Source organism: Plodia interpunctella, chromosome 6 (genome assembly GCF_027563975.2).
Source record: "Plodia interpunctella isolate USDA-ARS_2022_Savannah chromosome 6, ilPloInte3.2, whole genome shotgun sequence".
NCBI classification, from domain to species: domain Eukaryota; kingdom Metazoa; phylum Arthropoda; class Insecta; order Lepidoptera; family Pyralidae; genus Plodia; species Plodia interpunctella.
Genome location: NC_071299.1, coordinates 1,681,779 through 1,696,923, shown reverse-complemented (window position 1 = coordinate 1,696,923; position 15,145 = coordinate 1,681,779). Strand labels below are relative to the sequence as shown.

Genomic DNA, 15,145 nt, shown 5'->3' with positions numbered 1-15,145 from the left:
AAATTCGATGGATTTTGGAGGAAATCCTTTTTATGATAAAAGTTTCGACGGATGGTGTTACCATATTAGTAAACATGTCATCGTGATGACTATCGAAGACAGCTTCAGTACTCGAGGAAGTCAGTTTACGTGTTTTTTTGTTAAACTGTCTCAATTCATGTTATTTTTGTATAATTCTCCGAAGTTACGTTTTATAGTTTTGGTTTTATTGATTTCAATATTGATAAGTGATAGATTTAAATAAATAAATATACAAATCACACAGATTGAGCTAGCCCCAAAGTAAGTTCGAGACTTGTGTTATGGGATACTAACTCAACGATACTATATTTTATAACAAATACATATATAGATAAACATCCAAGACCCGAGCCAATCAGAAAAAGATCATTTCCATCTTGACCCGACCGGGGATCGAACCCGGGACATCTCGGTTCAGAGGCAAGAACTATACCACTGCGCCACCGAGGTCGTCAATTAGATTAATATCCTAACTAATCTATAATACTCATTACTGGCATAGTTTTATACACAAATTATCCAACATTGGATTTCTGGGATGATGACAAATTATTTGCTTGTGACGTGGGAAATTTAAACTCTGTAGGACAACTGGAAGTAGAAGAAATCTAACTCGCAAAATTTAATCACAAACAGACAAGCAAACATCAGGACGATTGAAACTGAAAAGAAAGAAAAACAAGGAAACAATTGTTTATTTCCACCATGATTCAAATTACATCACTTGTATTTAATAAGGGAGGACTGAAGCCTGAGCTAGGAAAATCCAGTGTTTCAGGACTCCGGGACACTCGCCCACAGTAGCATTGTGTGATCATTGGATATAAGAACCACATCACATTTTTGTGGAAGTGGGGGACAGGGTTCGGATGTGTCGTTTTCGAGTATGCTTGTGTGGTCGTGTATTGTTTAATTTTTTATTTTATTATTTATGCTTGGATCATACAATATGCCTACGAGTCAAGGTTAAATATGAGTGTTTGACTCTTTGTGTGTCTCAAGAAACTAAATAAAAGCTTGTAATAATTAAAGTGATTAGTGCAAGGATATACTTATTTTTGTACGTGTTAAATCGTTTATAGATAAACTAGTTGGATTAGCAAGTCGCGCTGTTGATTCTGGGTCAGGACATGCTAAGATGCCAAGTGATGTAAGGTTTCATGACAATACACTTAAAAGTGGGCCATGTAACGTCTGACTCTAAGTGGATACAAGTAGAGAAAGTTATTTTGTTTTTAGATTTTTTTCACGATGATGGACGAAGAACTATTGAAGGCAGGAGTAGCTCAATGGAGCAGTAATTAGCGCGCTCGGCCTGTGATAGTGGCGGTTAAGTCACTTTCACAACGGTCGGTCATTGGATGGATGACCAATAAATTATTTAATATTATCTTGAGCTCCTCCGCGCTTCGGAAAGCACGTAAGCCGTTGGTCCCGGTTGTATTCGCAGTCGTTAAAACCCGCCAATCCCCAATGGGCCCGCGTGGTGGGTCATTGCTCATACTCGTAGTTCATCCATAAGGAGGGTCTGTGGGCCAATGGGCCTGGCCCCAGCAGTGGGGACGTTTAAATGGCTGTTGATGATGATGATATGATTACCGCATACAATTATTGGATTATGGAAACCAATGAAAGACGAAATGAAAAGTATTAATTATTTAATTCAAGTTGAAAGGTGTGTGTATAACGCTTATTTAAGCCAAGGGCCGGGAATACACTAAATTCTGAGAGTGCCAAAAGATGTAAGTACGTATATAACTCAAACTTCCATAATAAAGACTTATTGTTTTATACCTAAACAGGGAGAGACACATTTATTTTTATTTATTCCAACAACAAATATACATGTATACGAGAAATGCAGATCGATAAATAAATTTTGTTAGGTAGGTACTCAAATTGTTTTGGCTTCTACCTATACTATTATTATAAAGAGGTAAGCGTTTGTTTGTATGTTTGGGGCGGGTAATCTTCGAAACTACCGAACCGATTTCAAAAATTCGTTCACCATTAGAAAGGATAATGGATAGGATTGGATTGGATAATGTACCAAGATTGCTACAGGCTATACTTTATCTCAAAATTCTCACGGGAGTGAAGACCCGGGCAACATCTAGTTAGTCCCATAAATACACCTCATAATTATTTTTTGTAATATCTCTTATGTTCAGACATAGCCCACTTACAGTTTCAATGTATGTATAGATTTTTTAAGGTATTTTTTTTATAAAATACTAGCTGCGCCCTGGGGCTTCGCTCCCGTGGGAATTTCGGGATAAAAAGTACCCTATGTGTTATTCCAGGTTATTTTATACCCGTGTAATCATCGGTCCAGTAGATAATGCGTGAAGAGGTAACAAACAAACTTACTTTCGCATTTATAAAATTAGTTGGGATACAGATACACTGTGCTTCATAATAGTTACGAGAACTAAACATAGTCACTTTCGCGTTCAATTAGCAGCTACTGATAATAAACATGAATTATTCATAACAGGTTTTTGTACTAAAGACCAAGGTTACATACCTATTTACTCAATCTAATCTAAGCCTGCTTAGTATTAGGTGGTATTAACTAGTTACATTACATACCTACAAAGCAATCGAATCTTATATGTGTGATACTCTCTCTCCATTATCTGAGCGTTTTCATGTCGTCTCCCTGTTGAGCGTCGGAGTCGAAGTCTCCACTTCGCGCGGTCGTGGGCATCCGTAGTTGTCAGACCATTTGATTCGAATCGAATCTTTTATCCTATTGCGAAAGTTTATGAGGATGTACGTTTTGTTTCTTTTTTACGCAAAATCTATTGGACGGATCGTTATAAACTTTTTGTCGCGAAATTCACTTGAGAGCGAAGCCGCGGGGCGCAGCCAGTGAACTATAAAAATCAAAGTTCAGCTCCCCAATCGCGCTAACAAGCTGGATCGCAATTGTACCTTGATCGTTCCTTTTTGCAGTCAACATTTTGCGATATGAGTTTTTAATCCAATAAGCCCACCATACAGCTAAACGCGGCCTTCGAGTTTCGGAACTCTAGACTCTGTCTACACCGTAAAGTAGATAGACCCAACGGCGTAAGGGCTAAAGACGTAATACTTATATGTATGATTTTTTCAATATTTTGTTGACTTAGTTTTATTAATATAAATAAATACCTACACACAGATGGAGTTAGCCCCAAAGTTCTAGACTTGTGTTATGGGATACTAACTCAACGATACTATATTTTATAACAAATACATATATATACAATAAACATCCAAGACCCGGGACAATCAGAAAAAGTTCATTTTCCATCATGACCCGACCGGGGATCGAACTCGGGACCGACCACCGAGGTCGTCAGTTTATGGGGTCTGTATGTCTATGTGTATCTATGAATTTATTGAAATTTTTTATACTTAATTCATTTTACACTAAATGTTAGTGTAAAATGAATTAAGTATAAAAATTTCAGTAGTCAAAAGTAAAAAATGAAGCATATTACACAATAGCCAACAAGTTGATTACGATTTGTACTTTACTTATCAAGTTTTTTTTAACAGAAATTCTTCATTGACCGATGACTCAGTACAGCCAGCCTGACTCAGTGGTGTTTTGCTTAGAATTCTGAGCCGAGGTTCAGACTTCCACTGGATTATGTGCGTTTATGTGCGTCAATAAACCCGTTAATGCCAGAAGAATGCATTTGAGTATTTTAATTGGAAAAGATCGAAATTACCCGCACTGGGCTACAAAATAGGGAGAACGCGGAAAAATAACGTTAAACAAATGTTTTATCGACATTATTTAAAAACTATGATTTGGACTCGCGCAAATTGAACGTTTCAGACTTACGAGATTCCTTATCATGTACGGTAAAGCAATGCTTCTTGCCAAATTTCTAGGTCAAAATCTGTTATGTATGAACTATCTGTTATGTCGTAAATCAAAATCATATGGGTACAAACTTCGAATCCCCTGTGAAATCACAAAATTTGCAACACAAATGGTACCTGTGAGTTAAGGACCTTTTGAGGTAAGGAAACCCAAGGAATAATATTATTAGGCATTGAGAAGAACAGCTCAAAAGTAATTTATAATTCTTATGAACGATTGTGTTAATGAAATTGTATTTACTTAATAAGAGGCATCGTGAAAATATTTACACAGGACTGATGTGCACATTGCACAGCACTCGCTTTTATAACTAAATTAATCAAAACAATCTTTCCTTTGGTCTATTCTCATCATATTTTAAAAATATTTTTATTACTTAACCTTACTCTAATGTTAATCTAACTACATTAGCAAATATCTGGCCAGATAGAGTTTAAACGCACATAAATTTAATAAACAGGTACCTATGAAAAATGAGTTCTAAAATTTTTCCTCTAATCATTCTCTCTTAATTGAATTTAGTTTAACAGCATTTGCGACATACATAATAAATAACTATATTGTTCGAAAGATTTGATATAACATTTTATTTTGCTTATTATGAATGTCAAAAGCTTTTTAAACTAAAACCACAAACATGTAAAGACGAGATGGACACATTTATCTCCGGCGGACACTTAATGATAGTAGCTGGTGAAATTGGAAGGTATCGTCAAAAAGTTTTATGGGTCCTACCTGTTAAGTGATGGGTTTATCGCCCTTCCATTTCACGTCAGGCAATGACGTCAGTTTTAAAAATAAAAATAGAACTGTATCTTATCTCAGTCGCCATTTATTCCCTCCGTCTAGACTACGAGACTCCACAATAGATTTAGAATGTATCAGAAAATCGGAAATGTTCCCTCAACCACACTAGATAATAACTAATACGGTTGAACTAGTGACAATTTTTCGTCCCGGTCAACATTTTCAAAAATCTTCAATCGTTGCACTACCACTAGTATTATAATTAGATGACTTCATTTCCACTAATCAACTGATATGTTAAATTAAGTCGGTAAATTAGCGAGGTTTCCTTGTCCTCTTAAATTAACTAATTTTTTTTCAATTGTTGAACAACCTGGGGCTCTTCATTTCTACAATAGTAGGTACAACCTGCCCGATTCCATTAATTTTTGAAATCTAGTTTAAATAGGTATATTATAACAATCAATTTATTAAAAAGTAAAATCGTAAATCTACTACTAATTTAAATTTAAATCTATTTAAAAAGCACCTCAAGTCTTTATTAACTGATAAATGTTATTATACTTTAAATGATTTCTTTAATGATAGACTCGGATAGAATTTAGTGCTAGTATAAGTACATTATAATTCTTTTTTTTTGTTTTGGATTTGTAGTGGATAGCATGCTCCTCTTTATTTATTTATATTTGCATACCTATATTCGGTAAAACGTGTAGGTCTAATTCATTTTGACTATTTGTACTCATGTTTTTGGCAAATAAATGTTTTCTTTCTTTCTTTCTTTCTACATAAAAGCAATCAATGGACACACGCATTTAGTTTTTTTATATACTGAACAAGCAAACAGGCATGCGTTTGTCCTCACCTCAATATCCTAATGAGATATAGCTAACCCTAGCCTAGCTAACTCGGTAGGGTCCACCACACACCCTTTTCAAACAAGTTCAGTGTGCGCACTGAACTTGTTCAGACTGGGTGGTCTCTTGTCTAGAAGGTAGTACTTACTAACTTAACTTCAAAAGAGTTGGTCGGATATGATTATTACACTGTGTCTATGATATTACTAATGTAATGGGAATGGTCCCGAAAATAATAAAGTAACTAACACAGATCGTAAAAGCCTTTTATGTCACAGGGTGAGGTGACATTTGCCACAGATTAAATTATACTGTCCTACTAGTACGAATTGTGGTCATATTAATCTTAATTAATTAAAATGAAAATCCTGACATAGTGATGACAGTGGACACACCTATAGCATAATAGTTTTTTATGTTTTGATCTTTGGTAAAAAAAAATACAACTTTGAATAAAAATTCTTTAAATTAAATTAGGTAAACTACAGCCGGCAATTGTGATTAATTTTTTTTTGTTAAATAGATATGTAATTTCCTTCGCATTTTGTGTGATTTGTGTTTGGATGGGGTTTTGTATGAGGTGCTTCTAGATTTTGGCGTAAGATTTATATCATAACGAGAATCATAGCATGATAGTGCACAGCTGTGCAAATTGCAGGCGCCCAAAACTATATTATTTGTTTTTGATCAAAAAGGCACATATCGAAATCTGTCTGACGGTAGTTTTAAAGTTTAAAGTAACGATTGAACTTCTAAATTGGCCGTCGGACAGTCAAATGATACAAAAAAGGAGACTTCCACTTTATGTGTCATTTGACTTTATGTGTCAAATGACACATAAAGTGGAATAGGTTTACCTACTTATTTTTGTTACTAAATCTATCCATATCCGCCATCCGAATAAAGAGCGACAGAAATGAGGTTTGTATAGACGGTAAGGGCTTGGTTTGTTGGAAGACATGGACCCGATTCGATCCACTGTGCTTCGTACTGGGAGCACGACAACTGATATAATAAAAGAGACGTGGTGAAAGGGTCTTAAAACAGACAGACAGACGTACAACAAAGGATGACAAGACGATCCTATAAGGGTTCCGTTTTCACGTTTTGAGGTACGGAACCCTAAAAATTGGTGCGTGAGAATTGGGCCCCTGTGCCTGCGCTTTTCGAGCCGATTCCCTAAACAGCTTCACAACAACTACTGGAAGTTTTATATGTATGTATAATCTGTGACACAACCATTGAAAACAACGAAACAGCTGTTTCGTAAGTAGTCTATTATATTATAACCAATACAACGTCGATCAATGAACTTGAAAATTTGCCGAAATCCATTCATTTCAGGCGTGAGTAAACCCATTCATTCGATGTTTATTTCTTTCTGAAGGTAGGTAGTTGGCGAACGTGTGATGAGGGTTGTAACTGTATTATTGATGGATAAATAGGTAATATGGATAGCTTAGAATTTAAATATTGCATGCCTGGATGGGCAAACTGTAGAACTAGGTACCTATAGGTATATTTCGTCGAACCTACCTACTTTGTAACGCCACAGTTATCACAATAAATATTTTCGAGTTCAAGAAACATTTGGTAGGACCTACCTACCAAATTCACTCGAAAATATTAATCTACCTGAGGTAGCTAGTCGTAAAAATCATATCAGGTGCCTATATACCTAGGCGACTTGAATAAAACCTCACACCAGTGTTACCGATTAACACACTATCGAGATATGATGTCTTATTGTGATGCAAACTCTCAAGACATAGTAGTAGCTCGTCCGGGCATTTCTCGGGTAAAACCATAATAAAAAAGTTACTCTTGATTGTTTGGTCAAAATCGTTACAGTGGTGGCAGTTAAAATACCTATATTAATTATAATACCTACCTATTTTCTCTTTATATTATTAGCATGGATAGTACGGATATAGCTAGGTAGGTACCTATACGCTACATAATAAGGAATACACATACCTATCTACTTACAATAACCTTTATCTAAATAATCTAAATTAATATAAAATATATTAATGCCAAATAATGAAGTAAAGTACAAAGTTTACTTCTAGGTATTATCTCCAATATTTTTTGTATTATTTCTAAAATGTTATCTATAGTCTATAGCTACGAGTATATGACTGAGAGGTTAGTTACGACCTTCTATAATTCAAAATAATTTCAACAAAATACCTACACAGAATTATGTTAGGTAGCACACAGTATGTTAGGTGCTAACCTAACTAATAACCAAGAATATAACCGAATATACATATGTTGTAGGTCGATAATTTTTAGAAATAGTTTAGTTTACTCATTGCATCTATCAGCTGTTATCTTGTGATTTCGCCGTCACATCCTTCATGAACACTAACAACGGCATTATTTCAAATGAAATCACGTTTACCACATTCACGACACTACAAAACACACTGGCTTATAACACGACAAACTTTTTTTTTTATCGTAATTTGAATATACAATGTTTTTATTTTTTATTTTTCACTTACAAACTTCGCGTTTACGGAGTGCGCTCCAGCGAGCGACGCGTTTGCTTTCCAAATGACAAATGCGCGTCAAGCAAGTCAACGGGGTACGCGGTTCGTTTGTTTACCTTCGTGGGTTCGCGCGATTTTGCGTCAAGTTCAAGGGATTTGAGCCGGCTGAAAGAGACCAATCAAGATTGAACCGCGCGTGTGTCTATTTCAGTTCCATTTAGAAATCAACTGTTCTGATTGGATTTCTAGTAACAATGGTCTTTCTTGGCAGGTAGTACGTAATCTAATGGACGGGAGGAGTTAGAATGATGTCATACATACTGTCATACTGTCATACAAACATACTGTTTGTGCTGATACGTCGCAAAACAAAGCAATATCGACTGCACTTTGTCTAATGATAGGTAAATAGCTAATAGCTACCTACTTACCTAGATGCAAGTACCATGTTATAACCATTATTGAATTGAGTTACCTAATTGAATCCATTGATTTATCTTTTAAAATATATCAATCTCTTAACATTGAAAAGTTAAAGCATAATTTAACTATAAGTACATATGAAATATAATATAGCCATCCAAAAATTTTGTAGGTAGGTAAGTACAAACCTACAATATTTTTGGGGGTATAAAAATCTTGCCTAGGCAAAAATCGATTAGCACCTATTTGAGCAAAGATGGAAACCATATACAACTAGAGGAAAATAACCTTCATTTGTTATCAGAAAACTAAATTAGGTCGTGCTTATCAAAATCTTATCTAACGCCATTCCATTATTACCTACCTACCTTATTTTCTTCCATAAATATGCATTAGATATATCAATAACGAACAAGCGAAGCTATTGATGACGAATTTCGAATGGTAAATCTTTAGAAAGACAACTTTTGAGAACGACAGTACATTAATTCAATTAATCAACAAACGAATGTGAAATTCTTGATTTGACATGAAATCTTTAAATCTGACCTTACTTTTTTATATATTAAGATTATAATCTGGGTATGTAAAATGTACTAATATTTAAAATAAAAAAAAATTACATACGAATATTTGTAGATGTGGGAATAGAGCTGCCATCTGTGCGTCAATATTTGAATTATAAAAGTCTAATAAGTCGTCAATAGATGGCACTAATAAATTAAATTAGCTACTCTACAACAGATGGCGTTATGCAAGTATCTTTATTTTTCTATTGCCAAAATGAAGGCCAGTCTACGTCAAGTATAATAAAGAACAGTCCGTATTTTACAAAGCTAATTACATTAGCGCCTCTAATGAGAAACAAAACCGACACAGTGAAGGACTTTGCACGAAACATCAGTCATACGACAATGCTATTGTGAGTCATATATTCACATAATAACAATGATAAATCCATTATTGCAAATGAAGTTTTGATAACAAATAACGCGTTTTGATCCGCTTGTTATCGTTTTACCGTACCTTGACCAAGTGCCTATACTAAAACACTTTACAGGACGATTACACGAAGTTTTTAGTTTGAGGATAATGTTGATAATGTGATTGGTTTCAACGTTAGATATAGATAATAATTTGAATCAATTACTGGAATAGTTTAATGAAATGTAACGATAACCAGAATCCGATGGTGCACCCAGGATCGGCTCCCGACGAATGAACTCCTCAAAGGTTCACTAAGTTAAGATCTCTCTGACGACAACAGAAGCTTGTGGCCAAAATATATTTTTTGTAAAAAAACTTGTTTCATATACCGCAACTGGCTACGTACTTATAGTTTACCCTTCAATGCAATGCAATGTGTCTTTGGCCTCATTTGCAGGATGTGATCTATTAACGGTGCAGAATTTATGAAATACAGTAATTTGTGAATCGATTTTAAAAAAATAGTGTGGAATTTAGATAACCATAGGTCGACATTTTAGACTTTTATTACTACAATTTTACTTAGTTTTAATTCTATATGAAGGCACGTAATCATTATTCGGATATTATACATTTACGCTGTAGGCCCAACGCGTTTGCAAGCGTCTTTGAAACAAATGACTTTAACGAGACGATTCAAGCCACTATAATCGTCACACAATGAATGCATTTTCGGAAACAGAGGCCAATTTTCCATCGTAGTTACAAATATATTGTTACCTTTTGTTTATGTTTAACTTCTATTCTCTATAAAGCTACAAGCATTGCCTGCCAGGTGACTATGAGACGATAATGAATTTGTATTGTAATGAAAATAAAATAGCCAATCCCATATTTAGGTACTTACCAATTTAATAGTAATACCTATATCTATGGCCTGTGAGTGCACACCCTCCTCAGTTCGACGTTTTTACGATACAATAAATTAATCCATAAGAATTGTGTGTGAAAGGTACACGGACCAAACCAATACTCGCGTTTAATTAAACAGTTTAAAGATTATTTTTTACGCTCGGGATTCGCGGCGTCACTGCTCCGAATGCAACCGGGAATATGCGGAAATAAGAGAGACAGACACATATATATATATACAATAAATTAAATTAGATTTGATTTTGGTTAATTAAAAATCTGAAAATTCATGACTTTTACGGCAACGTATCTATAGACCACAAATAAACTTGATATGTACCTACCTACTTCAATGCTGTATTTGTGTTTGTGATGCGAGTTGTATATGTATACCAAATCTGTGGTGATGTATAGAAATATTGAGACACATTGTAATAGAATCCTTTGTTTGATTTATTTTGTTAGTGTACGAATGGCTTCGGATAAGTAAGACAGATATGCTAAATCATATATGAAAAATTAAAATGAGATATAATTTTAGTTGAAGAAATTGATTACAATTTAGTTTAATAAGTTTATTTAATTTAATTTAATTTAAGAAATTGATTAAGAAACGATGTTATACTTATAATATTTTATTGCTTTACAGGAAACGTGATTATATATCAGTCACAATACTTAAACTACAAATACATTTTGGCATCACTCAACCCGTCTCAAGACTCATCTAAGTTTGATACGTGCATGTTCACCTATAACCTCTCTCACTCTATAACAATTTCTGAATATCGAAGAATAAAACAGTTATTCATGCGTCAAATTCAAAGGAAAACAAATTAACATACCAAGACAAAAAAATGAACAAATTGCGAAATACACACAAGCAACCTAACGTCGATGTCTTTACGAAGTCATTAATTTATTTATTATTGATGATAACACATTATGCAATTTATGCCTACATAACGCGTTGATATTCACCATTAGGTACTTTTTATGACGTAAACAGCCACATTATTGCAGAAAATATCATTCCAGTTTCACTAAAGTTAAATATGTCTTTGGCTACAATTTTCGCTCGCCGGGACACTGCACTTCACTGCACCACTATCATCTATTTTCTTCCTGAGCTATTCGAGCACAATTGGGACAATTCGCGTGCGAACGTACATTGTTGTTCGTTCGCCTCCGGACCGCGTAGTTCCTTTCTCTAGACGGGAATTTCTGAATTTTCCTCACTGAGATCTGTTCCTTCTCGTTTCTCGTCACCAGACGACATACTTCCGCCCACTCTAATTGTTTCAACGAGAGACACATAGCGATTGGTAGCGCTGAACAAACAGCGCAAACGACTTGTCTGTATTAACGCTCGAATGACAGTGGAAAACGCAAACAAAATGTTTTGCCTTTAAGCGCTTGCGCCGATGACCTTAAGTATACAAGGCTATCGTGTTATCCTCTCGTTCGGCAATTTTAATCACGTTTGAACGATTCGTGGCTTGGGAAGTGAATGAAAGTATTGTTGATAACTGAGTTATCGATGACACGAAGCGGACCATGTCTCGGCGATAACAAACGAGTCGTGTGGTTATAGACAAATATTTGTGTAACATTTGAACCAGGACAGCGATTCTCTTCATATCATAATACGTTTTTAAGTACTTTGTTTTGCTATTTGAGTCAGTAATGGTATGTAAATACTATTCGTAGTTATTTAAGTACGTATTGTCTAGTTATGCACTAACGTGCAAAAACTATGGAATATAATGTGCAATGTCACATATTTTTAAAAGTAAAAGTCAAACTTTTAAGAAACATTGAAGAATTACTTCCTACGCGCCTGTTTAGAAATGTAAATTAAGTGTTAAGTAATTTTAAAAGACCTTACCTCCATGCATGTGGAATGAATCCAGGGCACAGTTCCGGGCAATTGTCACATGGTCTCCCCTCCGAGACCTCCTTTATCCGAACACCCTGTTGACAAAAAATGCTATTAGTCATTTATAAAAATAGCTCCATTATATTAATTGGACGCAACACGAACCTCAATGAAGAGCATGCCATTTAGAGCGTCGCATATATTAAGGTAATCGAAATGCGCACTATTTGCCTCTCCATGAATCAAAGAATCAAATTTATCTTCATTAGAATCACACTCGCTATAACTATCAGACGTAGAATATTCACTATCCCTTCTGTTTGCAAATAATTTGAATATGCCCCTTTTCTCACACCAGGATTCTGTATCTTTTACATGGTTATTCTTTCGTTTTTTGTGAATTTTAAAAGGCACTTGTTTTAATCTTGGCTGTTTGATATAGCCATTTTTAAATTTATCGACAATCCTATGTTTATTATCATAATCTTCCTCGGTAATTCCGCAATGATTGATAAGATAGTCTTTTATTATTTGTTCTCTTCCTGATGGGTCCCTCCAGTATGTTTCTTTTTTTCTAACTCCTAAATAGTAATCCAAGTCTCTTTCTCCTATGTCATCTTCCTCGTCGTCCTCTAAGCTATTGGCTCGTTCAGCACGATTTGCTTTCGCATCCTTCTTATATTCTTCCATAACTTTAGCGAGTAAGTGATATTTTCTGTTTGTATTAGGCATCTTCTTAAGAAAATTCGTTGTATTCGATGTCAAAAATTTTGTAGTTTTTCTGTAAACTGAAGCCACCGATTCTCGTCTCCGCTTCATATCTTCTTTCTTTGTCGATAAAAAAGTTGCAAAGAAATGTTTTATCGTATCAGACGCCTCAGATTTACAGTTCATTTCAGTTTGAACACATCTTGCGTCGGGGCAGTGCAAACGAAAACACCGATCTGGTTTGGAGAAAGGGCTTTTAGCAAATTAAGCGGATCCAAATTAACTAGGGTTGTATTCAGCTGGGGAGACTTGACACAACTAGCGCGAGTTTACGGTTACGATTCAATTGTGAAGGTGATGCGATCGTGGTCACCTGCCAATGGCTAAGCAAGTTATTTAACCACTTTAAATAGACCCTTATATAGATAAGTATTGAACAGCTGTGACAGTAAATGCTAGAAAGGCTAGGTGTCAAGAAATAGTGGTCTATAAGGGGGTGGTGATGGGCTGCCCTATGGGTGTGGACTTTTTACGGACATGCAAACAGAGGTAAAATGTTGTAACAGCAAATGGCGTGGCAAATTGCAACACCCTTGGTCGGAATTGCTCGTTTTCGGCCCTTATTAGATACTCGATTGTTGTATTGAGGTCAATGCACTTTGGAATCCTAACAAAAATAGCTTGTACTGTGCTTATTCGAACATTACAAATACTGAATGGAATTTAAACAATGTAGATAGTTTAGCTTCTTGTAAAACAAAGAATGAACTTATTTATATGAGTCCATTCTTCTTGAATTCACTCACATTTTCTGAAAAAAGTTTAATTTTCAGTTATGCACATGCCATCTGTAGTAGCGTAATTAAGTTCTCGTCCATATTAGTTGTGATACTCGCTTCTAGATGGCGCTCTTTTTTTACCCTGCCATCTGTAGTGGAGTAGTTCAAACACTGTCGTCGTCAGTCGCCACAAGAAAGTTTACCGCCAATAGCTAGATGGCGTTGTGGTTTATCAACAAAATTTTAAAAGTTTTCGCGCGCTTTTTTGTACTTTTTGCAAATAGTTTATAAATTAATCAATATAAGAACCATATTAGACATTACAAACTTAGTTGTTGGCCAAGGAATAGTGGTTTGTGATAGAAGTGTGTAGGTATGTGTCTTATTAATATTTTCACAATACAATGTGAATTAATGAATCCAAATTTAATTTCTCATATATTACATTAATTGTCAACTTCGTTGGTCGTCCACGGAATCGGATGACGGATCCAGAAAGTTGCGTGTATAAGAATTTTTTTATGGATTTTATAGTGGATATTTTATGTAGTGGAAGAGTAGGATGGCTGGCGATGTTCTCGCCTTATGCCGGCTCCACATAATCCGCGAATAGTTTGCTAAACTTTAGCGGATTCAGTTTACGGATTTTAAGGTTTAGATTTTACGCTGGCCCTGTGCTATGCGGCCTGACAGCCCCGAATGCTGAGAGAAACCAAGCGCAAACTAAGAAAAGCCGCGGAAGTCGGGGCAAGTCCCTAGTTACAAGAATCTTTAAGTTGAAGGCATAGATGTAAGAATTTATTAGCTATGGTTGAAGGTAACTAAAAAACTAAAATATAAATTCTGATTAAAAAGTAAACAAGTTTTGTCGGTTAGCGCCGCAGATAATTTCTCAAAATATTCTATTACGTAATTTCTGAGGCCTTGAACGCCAAATAGGGCATAGACTATAGCGGGCGGCCCAATTTTAAAGACGAAGCGTTTTTAATTTTTACCAACCAAATTTCTAACACTTTCACCGTGGCAACTGAGTTTGCTTTTGCGAATTCGCTCTTGTTACCACGGCCAAAGATCCATGCACATAACTTGACATGTGACTTGTACAGTTGACCGTAAATACGTTTAGTACTTAGTATTTTAAGTATATGTTAGACTAATACCGGCTCCATACTATCGTTGAATTCAGACACATGCTGATGCAAATGCACGAACATTGCGTAGTTTGTATAAGTACTTTTATTTATCGCAATGAAAAATCAGCAAAGTATGCTGAATACGTCAATATTCGGCGAACTGTTCCGCGATGTTGCGGCATAAAGTTGCGGTAAATCGAGAGTAGTTTATTTTCAGAAAGATTGCATTGAAATTAGACATAATATATTACAATATTAGAAAATGTTATTTTTAGGTACAATTCATGAAATACCAAAAAAAAAAAATCAGTAACGGATTTTTTGTAATTAAGTATGTCGTTTGTGCTTTACCTCATTTTATTAATCTCACTGGGTGCTGTA

At 35.2% G+C, this 15,145-nt stretch overlaps 1 protein-coding gene across 7 annotated transcripts in view; it reads right to left on the bottom strand.

The window, feature by feature from the left end:
- The window catches only part of LOC128670511 (four and a half LIM domains protein 2), a 124,359-nt gene that overhangs the window by 76,271 nt on the left and 32,943 nt on the right, over nt 1-15,145 (bottom strand). Inside the window, exons 1-2 of one of the 7 annotated variants that reach the window (XM_053746221.1) lie at nt 12,310-12,891; nt 12,154-12,239 (exon numbers count right to left, since the gene is read on the bottom strand). In XM_053746221.1, coding sequence (XP_053602196.1) covers nt 12,154-12,239; nt 12,310-12,876 — 653 coding nt within the window. In that variant the 5' untranslated portion in view covers nt 12,877-12,891. Of the gene's footprint in view, nt 1-7,819; nt 8,074-12,153; nt 12,240-12,309; nt 12,892-15,145 lie in introns of those variants that run through there. The other 6 variants (XM_053746227.1, XM_053746223.1, XM_053746225.1 and 3 more) reach the window with 6 other exon arrangements.